Source organism: Plecotus auritus (assembly GCF_963455305.1).
Source record: "Plecotus auritus genome assembly, chromosome: 7".
Taxonomy (NCBI): Eukaryota; Metazoa; Chordata; class Mammalia; order Chiroptera; family Vespertilionidae; genus Plecotus; species Plecotus auritus.
Genome location: NC_137774.1, coordinates 133,806,377 through 133,826,744, shown reverse-complemented (window position 1 = coordinate 133,826,744; position 20,368 = coordinate 133,806,377). Strand labels below are relative to the sequence as shown.

The following is a 20,368-nucleotide window of genomic DNA, read 5'->3' as shown; positions in this document are numbered from 1 at the left end:
ATGTTTCTATCTTTCCCTATCCCTTCCTCTCTGAAATTAATAAAAATATATTAAAAGAATAATAATAAAATAAATAAAAATAAAAAAACTGGGATAAAAATGAAATAACTTAAAATTTATCATTTTAACCATTTTAAAATGTACAATTCAGAGGCATTAAGTACATTCATGATGTTGTGCAACCATTACCTCTATCTAGTTCCAGACATTTTTCATCGTACAAATCGAAATTCCACACTCACAGCTGACACATTCTAAAAGATCATTTATTATTTTTTTTTATTCCCCCATACCCCCATATGTGGGACAATTGTGAAGTAACAAAGAAAAACAGTTAAATAAACAAAACCTTTCTTTAAACATAAACAAATTCAGAAAGAAATGACATTAATACTTCTAATGAAAACATATGAATCTGTTCACAGTCTGGTACAGAAAAAATATCTAATGAATGCATTCTATTATGGATAAAATAAAATCTCAGATAAAAGTGTTACAGAAAATTAATCTTTAAAATTCCCTTTAAATCCTGAGTGCTGAACGTGCACACTGTACACAGCAACCAAGAAGCCAGAATCGGGGACAGCTGCAGGAAGAGCAAAAGAGGTCATCTAGCGATGCCTCCGACCTTAAAGTATTAATGGTACCTATAGCGCTGGATTAGAAGGATCCAGAAGGAATATCTGGGCTCAGTTAGTTCATAAATCTGCCACAGGCTTGGGAGAGGTAATAGTATTTTGGCCGGCTGTGTGCCAACCCAGGAGTGTGGAATAGGCTGGTAATAGGTGTCATTAGTTCTTGCACCATTTCCTTCCAATCATCCTATTTTAATACAATCCAAGTTGGGAGCGACCAGAAAACACAGCTACTGAATGGAAGGGTGGCTATCCCAGGACCTAGCGTATTAGTTGGTGGGTTTGTTTCGAGTATCCTATGAAGAATAGAGAGAACTGAGGATTACTGGCAAAAGAAGAGTACCTTTGGCAGGCATGTTCCACCCCTACCCCAGCGGACATTACAACTTTACCATGGCGTGTCCAATGACTGCCCACATGTGCAGACTGTGCTCCTACCCAAGGAGGCAGCTTGAGAACAGAACATCAATGGTTGGAAGATATTTATATTATCCCTGTATTCAACTCATTGGACTACCACCTTTCATGGTGTGAGACTTTCTCATTTGCTCATTCGTCCATTTACTCATTTATTTTTTAAAAAGCGTATTGAGTGCCTTCTACGTACCAGGCACTGGTGAAACGCAGCAAATGAAACAGTGGAGCTAATGCAAAAAAGAGTATAATTTTTGCACACATTTCTCTGAGTCTGATACTCTTTGGAGCCAATCTGGACTGATGCATGTCAGTAGGGCATTAGTGGGACGGAGAAAGGGCTGGCAGGTCACACTGTGCATCCTGCCCCTCACCCCAGAACCTCAATAAGAGCAGTGAGATTGGGAGAATAAGAAAAATGTGGATGTGCCCCCTTGGCTTTCTCAAGGCCCAGAATCCCAGATGCTGGCTATTTCCTTTTTCAAATTGCCCATTTCCATAATCTCAAACAATAGTGCCCTTTCCTGGGGCTTTTCCTCACTGCTGGGGAAGAGCAGTCAGTGCAACTCATCCTACATTATGAGACAAAGCCACAGTCATGATAATAAACTCCATGTAACTAGAAAAGTGCTCACCAGACAGATGACCCAGACCCAAGCCTTGCCCACCCAGGCCTCTTCGTGTCTACCACGAACTCACAGAGCCAGGCGGGCCGCCTTCTCTGGCAGGGCTCTCACTTGGGTGTTAGGGGCAAAAGGAAGGCAGAGCTCAGTGTTCCCAAAACCAGTGGTGCTCGGAGTGGAGAAGCAAGGCAGCCTTCTCAGGCATAGGACGCCTGAGTCACAGGGAAGGGGAGAAAAAAACCAGGGGGGATCTGCGGGTAGCAGGAAGTCTAGACAAAATGAGCAATGGCTCGGGGGGGAAGTTGGGGATAAAAACACAGTTCTTTATTGTAAAAAGCAGAACCAAGGAGTAGGCATGTTGCCATACTGACCTTACCAGTGAAATGGGCCTTATGCTCCACGACGGGATGAGTGATGAAGTGTGTGAGCGAGGGTGACCACGGCGCGTATTCACATGGACCGTCTGAACATGATCTCTCAGACAGGGAGACCCCCTGGCCAACAGAGCCATTAACAATTGTCTGCTCCCTTCATTTGTTACAAGAAATGTGAGTCACTCCAATAAAAGCTGGCTATTGGCAGAGGGAAACCTAACATCTGACTTGTGAGGCAAAAGGAGCCAGCTGCTCCGGCCTCCAGGACTCACTAACTTCCTATTTCAAATCAAGTTCCCAGCGGACCCACGGCTCCGGAAAAAGGGGACGAACCCAATCACCCTCTCCTCTAGACACACACCCAAACCAACTGCGGGAGGGTTCCAGATTTTATCCTTTTCTTAAATGCACAAGGGGTTGAAATGAGACAACCACGTTAATGTGGTGTAGGGGCAACAGAAGGGCCAGGTGAAGCTGCTGGGAGAACAAATGAGTCACACGAGTAGAGTCTGAAGTCCAACTTGCAACAGAAAGGCTTTCTAGCGACCCACCCAAGGCTGCCTCAGATCCTACATCCAAGGGCCCCAAACCCCAGTGCCCTTGGGGTCACAGCGGGGGTCCTGATCTGGGTAGAACACGGGCACCGAGTGTTTTTGGTAGAACTGTAGCCGGGAAAGGAGCTGCTTGACCACATGGGGATACTCCCTAGACAGGTCATGTCTTTCTTCTGGGTCCCGATCAATATCAAAGAGCCAGAGGGTCTTGGTTGGTGGGTCCGATGAGGGTATCTCAGAAACATTGTATTGTGATGGTGGAGGAAACCAGTGACCACAGCCTGGCAAAGAAATACAACAGTTTATTGGAGACATCGTAGGTCAGTTCTAATTTCGTGGAGGGAGCCCAGGGGACAAAGCTGAGCTGGGTTGTGGGCATGGACACACGAAAAAGACGGGGCCCTTGATGCTGTGTCTGGATCAAAGACTCGGACGTCTAGTGCTTTAATGAGACATGTCTCACTGCTTCACACCCAGGGGCATCCAGAAATGTGAATGCATATGTGTGTGTGTGTGTGTGTGTGTGTGTGTGTGTGTGTGTGGTATTTGTCACATGACTCGGTATTTACTGGTTATGGGCCAGGATGCTAAAATGTCTTGCAACACATGGTGCAGTCCCAAACAATGAAGCACTGTCTTGCCACAGTCGCCGAGAATGTCCTCATTATACACACTGCTTAATTGCATCATGACCTTAACCATCACGCCATGTATTCCACAAGTCCTTAACAGATGTCGCTTATAGAGAAGGTGCTCAGGGGAAGCTACACTGTGGCTGAGGATGTAGCTTTCAGAGGTTCTCTTTGTTATGCTTGAGAACCATGAGTATCTGAAATCCTTATTTTCCCTGAAGCACTAGAGTGGCATTTCTTCCCTTTATTCCTCCTACAGTTAATTCTTAGCTTTTTGGGGGTGAGGGCTCAGGATTAGTAGTAGATCCCACCACTACCCCCCCTTCCCCATTCAGCAGCTCCAGAGTTATGAGTTGTTCCATTTTGGGGAGTGCTGAGCATTCTACCTGGGTAGCCTGTGAGGAGTTTCCAGCTTCTGTGTCTAATTGCAGCATGGACAGATGTGTTGAAGGCTGAATATTCTGGAAGAGAAGAGTCACCCTTTGCTGGAGCCGTGCTATTCCCAGGACCTGGGAAGAAATAGTTGGGGAGAATTAGATCACTGCTATCGGAATGTGTCATTATAAATCAACATTTTATTTCCTTCTTGCAGAACAGTAGCTTTTATTCAACACTGGAGTGTAAATGTGTATCCTGCCACAGAAATGAATCTTCTATTAAGTATAAACAGAGCCAAAGTTACATTAAACGTCAGTCATAAACCACCACGAATATAAAAGAAATCCCAAAGAGATTAGAATACTAATTCATCCTTAACATCACTGCGTTCTGCCAACGCACAGCTGGCCATGTGCAGAACAGTGTTCTGTTACAGCATGCTGGGTTGTTTGTGTGTTTTGCTTTCGCTGTTAAATGACTGAATTAAATAAATACATTTTTCTGTGTAAACTTATACCTGGGAGAGAATATAATACACCATAAAATGTACATTTTAATGGAGTCTATTTCAAGCTATGTGAGGTCAAGCATGCCGTGATAAATAGTACATATATTAATTTTTTAACCACAGGTATGAAATCTAAAAGTAATTGAGCAGTGCTCAGCTAACCATTCAGACAGGATAATTATGGGTGTAGGAATAAGTTTGGTATACAAATTATTGGCTGGTATTGTGGAGGACATTAATTTATCATCTTGAGGTCTTATATTAATTGATCAATAGGCTTTTGAGGAGAGCAGTGAATACCTGTCCCTCTGCCCCTTTTGAGTTTGGAACCAACTGAGGTAGAGGCCAAATAGATGAAGCTGAAAATATTGCTTTTGTTTCTGATAAACTTGATTGGTGAGAACACAGTTTCAGATCTGTGACAGAGAAGCCTTGCTAATAACTGGCCCCTGACTTAGGAAAGCTAAGCCTCCCAGCACTGGTCTCGCTGGACACCCACCAGGCTCCCTCGGGAGGCACAGCTCAGAGCAGGCCAGAGTGCTTCCATATATCCCACAGAGAAAAGGCTCTGACTTGAGCAAGCTTAGTTCCTTCTTTTGGAGTACTCCCTCTTTCACCTGCTCATGGGGAGGAGGGGTAAGGTCCAGAGAGACCCAAGTTCACCTCTAGTTGATGATCCTGGAGGGCAAGGTATGAAGGCCCCCCACCTCCTCTTACCTGTCTATGTTTAAAAGCCTCAACTTAGGGCCTAACTGTATAATATTTAGTCTAAGTTTTCATTTATCTGTTAAGTTTTCAAACATGGTCATAGCAATCATCTTGTGTGCACCTCCAAAGACATCCAGACCACCCGCCCAATGACTAATGGCCATATCTGTGATAAGTCTGTGCCCGTGGTTGGTCCATCTGTCCATCTGGTGTATGGAACTTTGAGGGCGCCCTGCTCCCTGCTAGAGCAGACTTCTGTGCTGCTCAGGGCTGCACACAGGAAGTGTTGGGAAAGGCAGGGTCCCATTCTTTTGCCAGTCTTGTGGAAATGACCCCGAAGACATCCTGGAGACTGAGCCAATCAACATGGGTGGTTTCAGACCTTCAGTCCTAACAATTGCATACCAACAAGTCATTAGCACCAAAGAGGAAATCTTTTTGACTTCTTGATTCTGTTTGCCTGTGGCTGTTTTGGCTCCAATAGTTTGAGGAGGTCGATCACAGGAAGTGGTTAATACACAGACTGTGGTGAACTGCAGCCCTCATGATTTACTCCTCACAAGTCTGTATGGCGGCCACGTTTTGATACCAAAGAATGTTAAATAAAACAAGTTTGCTTTGTGAACATAAACAACAACAAAAAGGAAATTCGACTATCTCAGCTATACTTATATTTACATACTTTTTTTTTCTTAAAACAAACAGGAACATAAAATACCCAGACAATAAATAAGACTAAATGATGAAAGATGCTGTTATCTCAATGAATTTTTCATTTTCAGAAATTAAACAAAGGAAAAATTACAGTATAGCTAATACCCTGTGAGCTGTCACCCAGAATGAACAGATGTTAACATTTAGTCACGTTTGCTTTTTTTTTTTTAATTGAAGAAACAGGACAATGAAGATGAAGTGACAGTTCCCTCTGTCCCCATCCTCAATCCCAGACCCTTCACCCACTCCCCAGAGGCTCCTGCTTCACCATGAAATGTACAGGGTTTCCTTCCACTGTTTAAAAATATGTTAACATAAATATGTGTCAAGGAATAATATATAGTATTGCTTGATACTTTAAAAATGCATGTGTGTGTAAAGCTGTACATATTCTGCATCTGTTGTTCATCCGCAATAGTATTTTTAGAGGCCTATTATAAATGCATATATATTTAACTGTTTAATATTTCACTATGCAAAAAACACATTTTATTTAACCTGTGAGGGGCTCTTAGGTTCCTTCACTTTTACATTTTCCTATTCTAAGCTATCCTGCAGGGAACATGTTGCCCACAGCTCCTTGTGCACACGGGCAGGAGTTCCTCTGGGTGAGTGCCTGGCAGAATTGTCTAGTTGCAAGGTGCACACATTTCCAACTTCACAACATGTACTGATTGGCCCTCCTACCAGTAATGTCCCTATTTCTTCACATCCTCTATCTGATACTTTCAGAATTTAAATTTTCTACCTCTCTAAACATTTTAGAGAGAATCTATAGCTTTTTAAAAAAATCATTTGACCAGCAATCATATCTTTGTCAATCCTAAGACTGCTTTAAAACATTTTAAAATAACACTCACAGAAAAATGTGCACAAATCACGCTTGACAAAGAGTGGACTCTTCCTTGTAAACACCAGCCCACTTAAAAAAGAGAACATTACTAGGTCTGCAAAACCTTCCTCTCCCCAAGGTAACTGCTTTCCTAACTTAACTGGTGTTTTCATGATTAAATCCGCAGTGTATGAGATAAGACTATGGAGATGAGGGATAGGAGGCAGAGATTACTTAGAATGTTAACAAACTTTTAGAATTTCTCTGAGTCAGATTAGATTCAGATTTAAGAAATACTTATTGCCCAGCCGGTGTGGCTCAGTGGCTGAGTGTCAACCTATGAACCAGGAGGTCACGGTTCAATTCCTGTTCAGGGCACATGCCCTAACCAGGAGGTCACGGTTCGATTCCTGGTCAGGGCACATGCCCAGGTTGCAGGCTCGATCCCCAGTGGGGGGCATGCAGGAGGCAGCCAATCAATGATTCTTTCTCATCATTGATGTTTCTCTCTCTCTTGCCTTCTCCATTCCTCTCTGAAATCAATAAAAATACATTTTTAAAAAGACATATTTATTGATTAAAAACTATGTGGTAAGAAAGCTTTGTGTTCTAAAATTCTATGACATGAAGTAATAAGCAAAGAGACACCTAAGAGAAATTTTGAATGTAAAATCTAAGATATTTAGGAACTAAGTTATAAATAATAAAATTTCAAGTTTGGTGACTGGGAGAATAGAGTTGCTGCTGGCAGAATAGAGATGTTGGGACAAGGAACAGTGGCAATAATATGATTCTGGAGTCAGATATACCAACCTTAAAGAATTGATATTAGCTCAAGGTAGAACTATTACTACACATTGGAGCTAAAACACTGGCCCTGCATGAGAGACTGAAACATACTCTCACTCAAGCACCATCCACAACGCAGTGATCACTGAACCCTGGGCATGCATTACTTGTCTGGAGAGAGAAGCAAGAAGAAATCACTTGCCCAGGGACAGAGCACTGAATGCCAAAAACCCACAGAACTGTTAGCAAATGAAGCAGAGAAGAAAATCATATGAGGAAGAAAAGCAGTTGAACAGGACATCACACAAGTCAAGAGAGCAGAGAGTTTCAGACCATGAATCACAAGTACCAAATATTCCACCCACCAGCTTGGTGAGTTAAAAAAAAAAAAAAAGCAAACTGGATTTGTTAACCTTTGGGAAGGAAGTAGGAAGTTCAGAGAGAAGCATAAGCAAACAAATCTTTCTCTTTTCCTTCTGAGCTAAAAGCCACCTCTACGATGACAAGGCTTTCTGGCTAGAATAACTACTCAGTTATAAGATGGGTTAGTCATGTGTATTGGTTTTGATGTGAAAAAGATCAGCAGAAAACCTGAGGGCAAACGAAGGAAATCAGTATTTTACAGAACATTTAATGAACTTTATAGAGGTCCTTGTCTGAACAGCCTCTGGAAATGTGAAGCAGTTCAAATATCCCGAGTGAGGAGAACCCAGGGTTCCAGGCGCGCCAGGGAGTGCTCGCTAGGCGGGATCGTGAGTTAGTGGGTGGGGGTCCAGGTTCCCATCTCCACTTCAATCAGCACCCACCGTTTAACTCTTTAGGAAGGTATTTGCTAAATATACTGTACATCTCTACATTTTGTTTGAAGAAAGGGCCTGTGGCTAAAATATAATTTGAAAGACAGTAATTAGTGATAGGTGAGGGATTCACCAAATGGAAAAGGGACTGAGATATGCCCACGGACACATCTGATCTCCTGGTATTCAATGCTTCTGTCTCTTGTTTGTACAGTGCATCCTCCTGACTCTTTGGAAACTACTGTCTCATATCGTCTATGATTGTGTTTTATAAAATACATTAATTTTTCTGGCTATGTACTTTATACATTTATTATAGATACGTTGAAAAATACACAAAAAAGTATGAACAGGAAAATTAAAATTACCTGTAGATTAGCTGTTGTTTACATTTTGGTGTATAATCCTTGAGACTTTTAACTACACAAAGCTTAAATAAAATAAACGTGTTAGCTGACCTGCAAATAAGAAGAAAACAAACTTTTCACGCCTAGAGAAATCGGGGCAGGGTGGGGAGGAGTCCCCAGCATCAGCGCAGGGTGAACAGATGGCTGGGTCTCCTCTTACCGGGTGAGTTGGGAGTGGCTGGAGAATGGGGCTTAGAAAGAGTTAATGCTGTGACTGTGTAGGACGGGATGGTAATGAGGACCTGACCCTGGGACTGAAGTGGAGGCCTGCTCCCCCTCTCCCAGAAGGCAGGGTGCACAGCAGTTCAGAGCACACACTTTCGGAGCCTATTGCTTGGGTTTGAATCTCAGCTCTGTCACTCACTGGCTTTGGGACCTTAGGCATTAGCTGACCTCCCTAGGCCTGGATCTCCTCATCTGTAAAATGAGGATAATATAATCTATTGCACAGGATTGCTGTGTGGCCTAAATGTGATGATAAATATTAGCACTATGCCCAGCATATAGTAAGTGCACAATAAATGTTATTATTACCAGTTGTGCAATCTTGGGCAAGTTTCTTAACTTCCCACGCCTCAGTTTACTATTTATAAAATCAGTATAATAGCAAGTGGTATAAGGCACATATAGCACTTAGTACAGTATCTGGTACACTGTAAGACTACTGTCAACATTAACGATAACAGCTAATACTTATAAGCACTTACTATCTGCTTCAAACATAAACATTGTGTTAAGTGTTCTAAGTTAACTCATTTATTCCTTGCAATTGTTCTATGAAATAGGTAATAATGTCTACCAAACACTGTCATTAAATGCTAGAAAGGTTTTTTTCCTTTTATATCCTCTTTTACTTAAGAACTTAAAAAAGGAGAAAAGTGGGCAGAAGCAATTATTATATCAGAAAACAAAAAAACACACAAAACAAAACAAATCACTTCTTTGGTCTGGGTTTGGAGAGGATGTACATTTGCTCCCCGATTCGTGTTCTAGACTTTGAACAGTTTAGGGGGGAAATATCAATGGCGGAAGTTTTAATTTGCTGCTTTTAGGGCTTAGTCCCTTTTCTGCCCTGTTGAGGGGCCTGCCATTTATTTCCTCTGAGCTCTCTTTCTTTTTGATCACTTTAATAATGTACAAAGATAAGTTTAAATTTTTATTCTCGCTCTAATGACCCATTTTATTCTTCCCGCTGCTATGAAGCCATCTTCACACTTTAATGGCACATGCCTATTAGAACAAAACTTACTCACTTGGGCTAAGTGAAGAAAACCCCCTAGCTTTTCTAGATGTTTGGTTGTCAAGGTTTTTCCTAATATGGAATCCTTCATGAATGTTCTTTAAAGTGTTTCTTTTTTAATTGATTTTTTTAGAGAGAGGAAGGGAAGTAGAGAAAGAGAAAGAAACATTGATATGAGAGAGAAATATCGATCAGCTGCCTCCTGACTAGGAATCAAACCCGCCACCTTTTGGTGCATGGAACGACGCTCCAACCAACTGACCCACACCGGCCAGGGCTCACGTATGTTTTTTAATGAATAGGTAAGACTTAGGTTTAATTAGCACAACTACCTTCAACTTCTGTGCTTAAGTTAAAAGTTCTTGAAAGTAGATTGTTAACTTATTACGTGAGTCAATATGCCTCAGAGTCTATTTGCACTAAACATTTGATTGGTGGACCATTTCTTCATGGCTAAATCCAAAAAAAGTTCAAAGGACTCCAAATTCAAAGGAAGTTCAAGTCAGGATCCTTATTGTGCCGCTAGTCTGAACCCCACTGCCCACAGCCTGCATGTTCCTCAGATCATAGCGCACTGGGGCTACATCTGGCCAGATGCACATGTGGACCAAATCTCCAGTCTGCTCATGGTTTTACATGTCCCCAGAGCTGTGGGCTCAGGCCAGGCTGCCTCGCATCCCGCTGTGTGGCAAGGACTTGCCTACCCTGATGCAAATGTGTACACTGTTGTCTTGATGCTTGTTTTTGAAAACCATTCTGAATCTAAAAATAGAAGTTTTCTCTAAAAATAGTTCCCAAAGAAACACTGGCTAGAAGCCCCACACTCTGAGCTGATGCTTCACTGACCCTCTTTGCATAATTTTCAAAGGCGAAAAAAGGCCCCAATAGCCTTACGTACAGCCCTTGGGGCTGGAGAGCTGGGATTTACAGAATTGTGAGGCATTAGCAGCAGCACTCCCTACACTGTGGCTCTAGTTCTGGGAAGGAACTCAGAGAAAACACAGTGCATTTTAGCAGCTTTCAGAATAATCTCTCCTTCTAGTACCTTATTAAGTTACTTAACCACTCTGACTTCCTGTTTCCTTGTAAGTAAAATGGGGATAAAAATAATGTCTACCTCCCAGGATGGCTGTGAGAATGAAATGAGATCTTATGGCTGGTGAGTGTGCTGTGCACTGTGAGTATAAATATCCTGGTTCCAGGTCTCTCGAATTCCCACCGCAGTTGCCACAGGACTGGGCACACAGATGAAACTGATTGACCAACTGAAAGAAATCATTTCAGTTTTGGTTGAACCTATGGCCTTTGATTGATAGCCATCAAAATCAAGGTGTAATCAACAGCCCAACTCTGTAATGACGGTTAGATCTGAACGGGCTGCCAAGGGAACAAGGTATTAGAAAATCATGGGTAAGAGGGGATGAGGAAATGTGGAGGTATTAGTCATAGGGTACAAAGTTTCAGTTATCTAAGTCGCAGAGATCTACTGTACAGCCTAGTGCCCATACTTAACAATTCTGTATCATCAATACTGTGTCATCAATACTGTATCATCACTACTCTATCATGCACTTAAAAATTGGTTAAGTGTTCTTATCACACACAAATAATAAATAAAGGGGGCAGGAGAAAACTTTTGGAGGAGACAGATATGTTTATATTATAGATTGTCATGATGGTTTCACAAATGTATAGTTATCTCAAAAGTCATTGTCATATACATTAAATATGTACAGCTCTTTGTATGTCAATCAGACCTTAATAAAGTGGTTTAAAAACAAATGAATAAAAATAATGTGAACAATGTAGCAATGCCACATAAATTCTATATGCTAAATCAGAGACCTAGCCAAACATTGTGAAACTAGAGTGAAATAGAACAGGGATTGCCAATTATAGTTCTACATTGGGACTGCCTGACCCCCCAGTCACCATCACACAAACTCTGCCTCCTTGAGCCCAGCACAGCTCAGCCCTGGGCTCTTGCCTGGCCCAACGTGGGCTGTTCGGTCTTCTGTCACCTCCAGTGACTTGAAATCACCATCTTTAGCAGCAGCATCTATTATGCTTGTGATTGTCTTGAGTAGCTCCTCCCTGCAAACAAACTCTATGCAGCTGCCCCTATAAAACAGCTAAAAGCAGGGAAGTCCAATGTCCACTTGATTCATTGTTTTCAGTCCACAGAGGACTCCTCAGGCTCCATGGATCTCAGGGTGACAGACAGTGGCCAGCACACTCTGCTGGAGGCACCCACGTGGGCAGAGGTGCAAAGAATGAGGGGGCTGTGGGCATGGGCAGCATGTTAGCCTTGGGGGACGGTGGAGCTGGTTTGTGGTTGTGGACGACAGTGGCCACATGCCCTTTGCCCATTGGGGCCAGTCCCACCCCTCGGTCCCTGTACAGCTCTACTGGCATGAAGTCTGGAGAAGGGGAAAATAGGGAGGCCTGACCACCAATAACCCCCCCCCCGCCTAAGTTCATCCTGCCTTATTTCTGGATGTAAACTGATTGCTGCACGTTTTCTGTTGCATCCACACCACTTACTTAGGATCCTCTTGGTGAAATCCTTACAACACAAAACAGGAGTATCGAGGAAAATATAATGCCAGACATAACGCTAATGAGAAAAAGGTGAGGAGGAATATTACAGATGGTATTTATTACCTACTAGGGACAAATCAAATACTCATAATTTTTATACATGCAGTCCACATGACATATTTCAAATCAATCTTAAGTTTACAATTTTCAGTTTACAAAGTCAGTTTCTCTGACACCTACTCATTCAGTCCATATTTGATATTTTAAAAGTCCTAGTGAAAAAAGGGCTTTGATGTGGCTTGCTCAGCTTAGGTGGAGTTCAAATGTTAATCATTACTGAATTGTGAATAATAAGTATTCAGAGAACGTGCCTGTGTTACAGGGAACTTCAACAGTTGGTTAATGTCTGACATTAGCCCGGAGTGTCAATTGAGCAGTATAAACCAAGGACTCAGTGAATCCTCAACTCATGACTGTGCTAGTAAATTAATCCATTTATATCTGAAATGGGTTACTCATTCATTTGCCTATAAAAAATACTTATTTTGTTGATCATTCTAGGTGCAATATATTAAATCTTCAAATTAATAAACCAAAGCCCAGCTGTTGATAATAATTTTGTTAAACCCAGCCGGTGTGGCTCAGTGGTTGAGCATCAACCCATGAACCAGGAGGTCCCAGTTCCATTTCTGGTCAGGGCACATGCCTGGGTTGCAGGCTCGATCCCCAGTTGGGGGCATGCAGGAGGCAGTCGATCAGTGATTCATTATTGATGTTTCTATCTCTCTCTTCCTCTCTCTGAAATCAGTAAAATATATATTAAAAAATACTTTTGTTAAAACACCATAAATTCTAAAATAGTGGAAAATACATTTGTTGACTGAGTGAATAAAATGCACAAAGTGCCTGAGAGGATCCAGGAAGGCAGTGCGCACTGATCTGGGCCCTAAAGGACAAGATGAACGTGACAGGTAAAGAAAGTATGACAAAAATGATCCAGAAAGTGGGGGTGTCTCTCTTCTTGAGTATTTCTTCTCCCTATGGAAACTTCCTCCTTCTCATAGTTTATGTACTTTCTCTGGCTCCATCACATTTTCGTTGCATCCTCCTACCCCCCGAGCCACCCTGCCTTCTTTCGACCCTGTGCCCAGGTGAGGAGTGGGGGTGGGGGCAGAGAGACCCTGTCTATCTGACTGCCCCTAAGACAGCTTCCACAGGAGCTCCTCTCTGATGCACCACGGGCACTGGCATATCCTGCACCCCCGAGCTGGGTGCCTCATCTCCACATTTTCCTGTTGTAGCTAAAGTGGTAGAACATTCAGACTGAGATGAGAGAGGGGCAGAGGATGGAATCCTAGAGAGAAACAGCAAGCAGAGCAGAGGGGGAAGGAGCCTCCCAAAGACAGAGGAGGAGGTAGACTAGAAGGATGCTTCAAAAGTCACGTGAAATAGTCCATGGAGAAATGGTTGCTGTCAAAGAGAGGAAAAGCATAAGAAAGCATGGAAGGAGAGCCTGGATTTGGAGACTAGGGTGCCATCCATGACTGTGGAGACAGCAGTGTCCCTGGGCTTGTTACGTATAATGACCATAATAAACATGAACGAGGGCTCCAATGAGCTTACAATAACAAAGGCAGATAGAAGAGTGTGTACTTTCTCTAATCATCCTCCAATTAAAGTGAAAACAGATGATCATTTCCAGCTCTGACATCACTGTGCATGTGCCAACCACCGTTTCCACTCTGGGCCTGCCCCACAGCAGGCTAATCTAATGCAGAACTGTGGCTAGCCTTTGAATTCACATTTTTAGTTTGTCTTTCTCTAAATACAAGTTTTTCAAGTAATTGGTAGAGTCCGTCAGCAAATCGCTATAAATGGACACTGTGTATATATAAAAAAAGGGAAACTAACCAAAAATATTCCTCTTCAGCCTGTGATTAAGATGATGAGCATGAACCAGGCAGAGTCGTCTGTTCTCTGGCCAGGGATGAAAGAAGAAAGACTCTCTGCCTCGCAACATGGCATTTATTGAAATCCCAACTTTCACAAAGCCCCGCGGTCCAAATGCCTTGCTGAAGGCCACACTCCTGTGCCTTACAGCTCATATTCCAGAGCGCAGGAAAGACGTGTCTAGGCTCTGAGCACATTTTTGGAGAAGGATAAAATAATGTAAATTTAATTCTTAATTTGGAAAGGGGGCCCTGCCCAGGGACTCAGCCCGTGATGGCTGTCAGGTGGGCCTGGCCTCTCCCTCTTGGCAGGGTGGCGGTGCCGTCCTTCCAGACCCTGGGAGCTCACACTAGGGCAGCAGTGGCGGAAAGCACAGTGCAGAAAACTAAAGCTGGCTGGCGCTCTTCCAAGGACAGCCCTGCACAGCATCGCTATTCCACGTCCCAAACCTGGCATGTTACACAAACCCTATAATCACTGAAATGAGGGCCACTAGGTGCTGCTTGCCAAAGGTAAAAAAGCAAAAATTTGAGACAACTCTTTCTAGCCTACCCTCGTTCTTGGCAGCAGCCCAGGTGAAACTAAGGATGTTTTATATTTTGAATCTATCAGGGTCTCCAAAAACCCAGGATTCAGAACAATCTCTCTTTCCAAGGAAAACTGAACACACATCTGAGACAGTAAGCAAAGACAGTGTCTTTAAAGAGGTGCCACCAATTCTGCAGATCAACGTGCGAAGTTCAGTTGCAGAGTACCCACCGTAGTGTTTATGAATTTATACATACTGATTTGAATCTGGCAGCTTGATTAGGGCGTCCAACAGCCAGCCAGACTGAGATTCCTGAAGCCTCAGTCCTTTCCCTAAAAACCTTGTGTTAACTGTCCCATCCATAACCCCAAAGTGATTCCTGGCTGCTAGGCACCTCACACATATCCATGAAATGACTCACAGAAGAGGCAGATCTAAATCTGTGCTGCCCAACCCCCTCCTGAGAGACACTCTCTCCCTAGCAGCCATGGTGCCATCATTTTGAAGCCCAAAGGAGATAGGGGGGAGGTGGAAGACTCGGCTCTACTGTCACTACCCACTCCTTCTCTTTCCTCTGATAGTATTGTTAGCTTTCACATTGGGGGCTGATAAACCTCACTTCTAAGACCTGCATATGGAAAACCAATTAAGATGGGGAAGGAAAAACACACCACACAGAACTGAATTTTCCATCTGACTCGAATAAGAATGCTGAGACCTTCAGGCAGATGAGGACATGGAATGGAGAGCCTGCTGTCATAGCAGGGGCTCATGGCACTAGAGGGAGGTGCTCTGCAAAGGTTACCCGTGGTCGGCAAACTGCGGCTCGCGAACCACATGCGGCTCTTTGGCCCCCTGAGTGTGGCTCTTCCACAAAATACCACGGCCTGGGCGAGTCTATTTTGAAGAAGTGGTGTTAGAAGAAGTTTAAGTCTAAAAAATTTGGCTCTCAAAAGAAATTTCAATCGTTGTACTGTTGGTATTTGGCTCTGTTGACTAATGAGTTTGCTGACCACTGGGTTAGGCGGTTCCCTGGTGTACCATACACTCAGCGCCTAGCACTGCATAGGTATCTGGTACATATTACTGAATAAGTCAATGAACTGGAGCTCCAAGGTTGTGGGTAGATTTTACAGTGAGCTCAGTAAGGTCAGACAGAGAGAAGAGAACAGCAGGCCGAAATACAACCTGACCGTGGGAAATGTACACTTCTCAATTTCACACCTCCAGACAGGGCCATTGTAGAAGAATAAGGTTTAGAGAAAAGACACTAGGAAAATTAAGGAGATCGTTATTATAGAATGAAGGAAGTCAGAACTATCAAGGGGCCTTAGACATCATGTAATTGATCTCCCCTTTGCATGCATGAGGAACCAGAAGTTCAGTTCCCTGACCCAGCTAGATGGTGTCCAAGATGGAAGCTGCTGGTCAGGTACTCAGCTCTGTGTTAGGTCATACTAACAAAAAGTTTGGGCTTTTCTTTTTGTAATTATACTGAGAAGGAAAGTAACTTTAAATTTGTGGCCAGGATAAACCTGTGGTCCCATTGCGAGATCTAAGGGGCATCTCATGATGTGAAATGATAGATTTAAATGAACTGATAATTCCTAACATCTTAACTCCATTCTCCTGAGTGGTCAAAGAGAGGGAGGCTGTTTGCAAGCATGAGGAAGGGACATGTAGGTCCTTATTTGGTTGTGTTTGCTCTACTACGAGTGAACTTCTTATCTGCATAAGATAAAGAGCCTTCCTCAGAAAAAAGAAGAGCACACATCCTGGGACCTGGAAAGAAGCCTTTATTTATTTATTTATTTATTTATTTATTTATTTAATATTTATTTTTTAAGTCCTCACCCAAGGATATGTTTATTGATTTTAGAGAGAGAAGGGAGGGAGGGGCTATGGAAAGAGAGAGAGAGAGAAAGAGAGAGAAACATCAATCGGTTGCCTCCTGTACGCACCCCAACAGGGGATGGAACCCGCAACCTAGCTATGTGCCGGGACCAAGAATCGAACCCACAGCCTTTTTGGTGTACAGGACAACACTCCAACCAACCAAGCCACCCAGCCGGGGCTGGAAAGAAGCATTTTTCCTTCTCACGGAGAGTGTTTTCAATCATTCATTGGAACTGGAGCTCCAGGTCCAAAACTGACAATTCACCATAATACATTCCCCTCTGCATTGAGGACACTTTTTGTATTAATATGATTAAATTAACCTGTCAGTCCAGCGGTATATCCTTTGAACACTTGAGAGAAAGCCAGCAGCTTACTGGGGCTTTTCCAATAGAAATATCTGCTACTAAAAGGTGATTTCCACAAATATCCCCTGCCTCCCTTGATCAGGAGATAATTACTGGGCTGTTAAAGCCGCTGAAGCTGAGGCCTGGCACATACACTGTGTGCTTTTGTAAGAGTGCCAGAGGGAGCGCAGAAAGCCCTGGATGTGCACCCCTCCACCCACCCCTGCAAGCTTCCATGAGGTCAGAGCATCCAAGTTCCCACAGAAACAGTGCTGGTCTCCTTGGCTGGAGAGCTTGGACCAGCCCTCTGCCTCCCTGCTTGTGGCTGCTTTCCTATGTTATCCAGCCGAAATGTCTTCCAGAGGCTCAAATGATGCAAGCTCTATGAAGACTGGAATTCGTCCCCATGAAATACAGGAATTTACGTTATTTCAACAAATATTTATTGAGCATTTACTCTGCACCTGGTGCCATACCAGGAACTGGCTTTATTCCATTAGGTGATTATTTACTAGTATTGAACAGCTACTGTGCACTAGGAACTGGGCTTGAGTGCCATTCCCTGCAAGGAGGTCCTGGTCTAGTGAAGGGCCTGTTCATTATTTCAGAGTTTCTCTCAGTTGAGGAGAGCAGACAGAACTAGACAGGGTTCCTGGCCATCCTGGTGAGTCAAGAGTACAAGCACAGTGTCTCAATGGCTCTCAGAGTGTTTTGCCATTAATGTTCTGAACACCATTTAGTTTCAAGGATCTCACATAAGATATATGCAGAGATAGACTCCTGCAAAAAGCAAGAGAAATACCGGGGGAGAGATTATCTCTCAGGATTAGTAAACTGCTCATGACGATGCAACTGACACGTGGAGTGAAAAGAAAAAAGAGTGTGTTTTTTTTTTTTTTTTAATGAAAACTAGTTCATTCCTTTTGTTGCCTTGCCACTCCATCAAACCCACCTGCCACTGGTTAGAGGGCTTGGTCAATGTAATCACACAAGTTTCTCTTAAGGAAGAAAGTTAGAGAGGAAGGTTGGGAACGGCTTAATTTTCATGTGACAGGAGAAAAGGAAACCTGGGGACTATTCTGACTTATCAAGCAGGTGAAACAGCCACTGGGGGGAAAAGGCAAGAGCTCAGAGGGATCAGGGGGAAATATCTTGACACGGCAGGCAATTAATACACTAAAACTAACAACCAAAGGCAGCCATGGAAGCTTCGATTACCCAAATGCTTTCCATAGATGGAGAGGAAACAATAGTGGGCTGTTCCTAATTTCACACATGCTGATGGCCAGGTAGAAACTGGCCCTGCTCTTCCCCAGGGGAGTTGGGGAGAGTTGTCTGCCTGCCTGTCTCCCACCTCCCAGTTCGCTCACAAGTCTCCCTGCTCAAAGCTGTGCATGCTTTGGGAGTGGGGACAAGGTTGCCGGGTGTTCTGTGTCCTCACAGGTCAAGTCAAGTCTCCTATAAAATCAAGGACAGTTGGACACAGGGATTATATCACCAAGTTCTGTTTAAATTACTCAGTACTTAGTTCAGCAGGAGCCCCATAAGTATTTTTTGAATGACTGATCTTTCTCTGTAACATTCATGACTCCATGGCCTATAGACTGTTGGTGGAGTCTCCGCATCCACTTCCATGGTTTTGTGAGGGTGACACACAGACAGTTGCTTAGAAACAGTGAGCTCCTGCCTGGCTGGTGTGGCTCAGTGGTTGAGCATTGACCTATTAACCAGGAGGTCCCTGGTTCAATTCCCGGTCAGGGCACATGCCCAAGTTGCGGGCTCGATCCCCAGCGTGGGGTGTGCAGCAACAGTCGATCAATGATTCTCTCTCATCATTTATGTTTCTATCTCTCTCTCCCTCTCCTTTCCTCTCTGAAATCAATAAAAAAAAAAAAAAGAAAGACAGAAACAAACAAACAATGAGCTCCTCAAAGGAATGTACACTGAAGAGTGAGGCCCCCGCCAATAAAACTAGTAAATCCCATTGTAAAGGGACCGTTGAAAACACCAAAGCCTTTTCCTAATAATTGCTGAATCATATAACGAGCAAAAAGGCATAATCCTATAATCACACCAAGTTTACCGGTACACTGAGTGACTTTCTGCATTTGCCACTTATCTCTGGCGAGAATCTGACATATTAGTGACATGTCCGAGCAGAATTGAGTCAGCAAACCCCACAGGTAGCTAATATTACAATGTTAGAACCTACATTTTAATCTGTGATTTTATGCAGGTATATAAAGATTTACTAAGATTAGAAAAAGGACAAAATGAGGTTATTAGGAAGAAAAACGTCTTTTTGTTTCTATTCATTAATTTTACTTCTAATTATTTTCCTTTCTATTGATCTCCCACCATGGAAGGAAGAGGCTAATGCAAATCTGGAAACATGGCAGTAACAACTATTTCTGAGAAAGCAAAACTCACTCTTTTCAGCAGTTTTCTGGTTCCCTCTGACCTTGACTAGAAAAGCAAGCATGAAAGAGGGAATGATAATATATGAGAATAAATATGGGGGGTGTGTCCTCTGATCCGAAAAACAGCTGGGTGAGCTGGCATGTCCACTGGAAGCAAATTTAAATGTTTGGTTGCTACTGACAGTGCACCGGGTGCTGGTGCATGTTCACAGCTCGACTCAACACCTGGGGACGGGCCGCAGAGCCGAACCTGCAAGGAGCACTTCAAGAGAACTGTGGTGAAAGGGCAGCAGTGGATAGGGAGGAAGAGCCTGGATGCTGGGATACAGGAACCTGTGCAGCCTTGGGCCATCTACTTAACTTTTCTAAGACTGACTTTATTTTTCTGAAAAATAGGAATAATACTACCACCTACCTTCCTGGGGTTTCTGTGAGGATTAAACGGGCCAATGCAAAACGCTTAGCCAGTGCCTGGCACAAAATTGAGGGAAAATATAGTGGTCTTTATTGTTATTATTACTATAAAATCTCTGGTTTTATCCTCTTCTCCCACCCTATTGTGTAACTTAGCAACTTAAAGGATGTAGCAACAAGAAAACTGGCACCCGAAGGAAACAGAAGAGTAACAGAGTCACAGTGTCCCCTGACATGCATAACGACTTTATATCTGAAGGGTGTGGAGGCTGTTAACAAGCAAGATCTTTACAGATGATCTCCTGGGTGCACCACACAGGGTCAGGTGCCACCAGAGAAGTGGGAATGAATGTCTTCCATGCTAACGGCTAACATTTATTCAGATGGCCCCTTCAGAAGCTTACAGGAAACAAACATGGTTTTAGATACATTAAAGTACTGACGCTTTCAACCTTTTTTGTCTATGCAACTGGATTTTTAAAAATGTGTTTGTAGGTCTGTGCAGTCACATCATCCTGTTGCCTCCCATTAAGTTTCCAGCCAGCCAATGCTCCCCACCCCGCTCTTTGGGATGGCCCCAAGCACAGCACTCTACATCTGCCCCATTACATCCAGCCTTTTAGATCTGCCTATGATTCTTGACTGTCAGTCACTCCTGGATCCCGA

General features: G+C 43.3%; 1 protein-coding gene across 1 annotated transcript in view; it reads right to left on the bottom strand.

Moving 5' to 3' along the window:
• Positions 1-245: 245 nt before the first annotated feature.
• ARSB (arylsulfatase B) overlaps positions 246-20,368 on the bottom strand; it is a 148,394-nt gene continuing 128,271 nt past the window's right edge. The window contains exons 7-8 of the mRNA XM_080682178.1: positions 3,619-3,741; positions 246-2,881 (exon numbers count right to left, since the gene is read on the bottom strand). Coding sequence (XP_080538304.1) covers positions 2,616-2,881; positions 3,619-3,741 — 389 coding nt within the window. The 3' untranslated portion in view covers positions 246-2,615. The remainder of the gene's footprint in view (positions 2,882-3,618; positions 3,742-20,368) is intronic.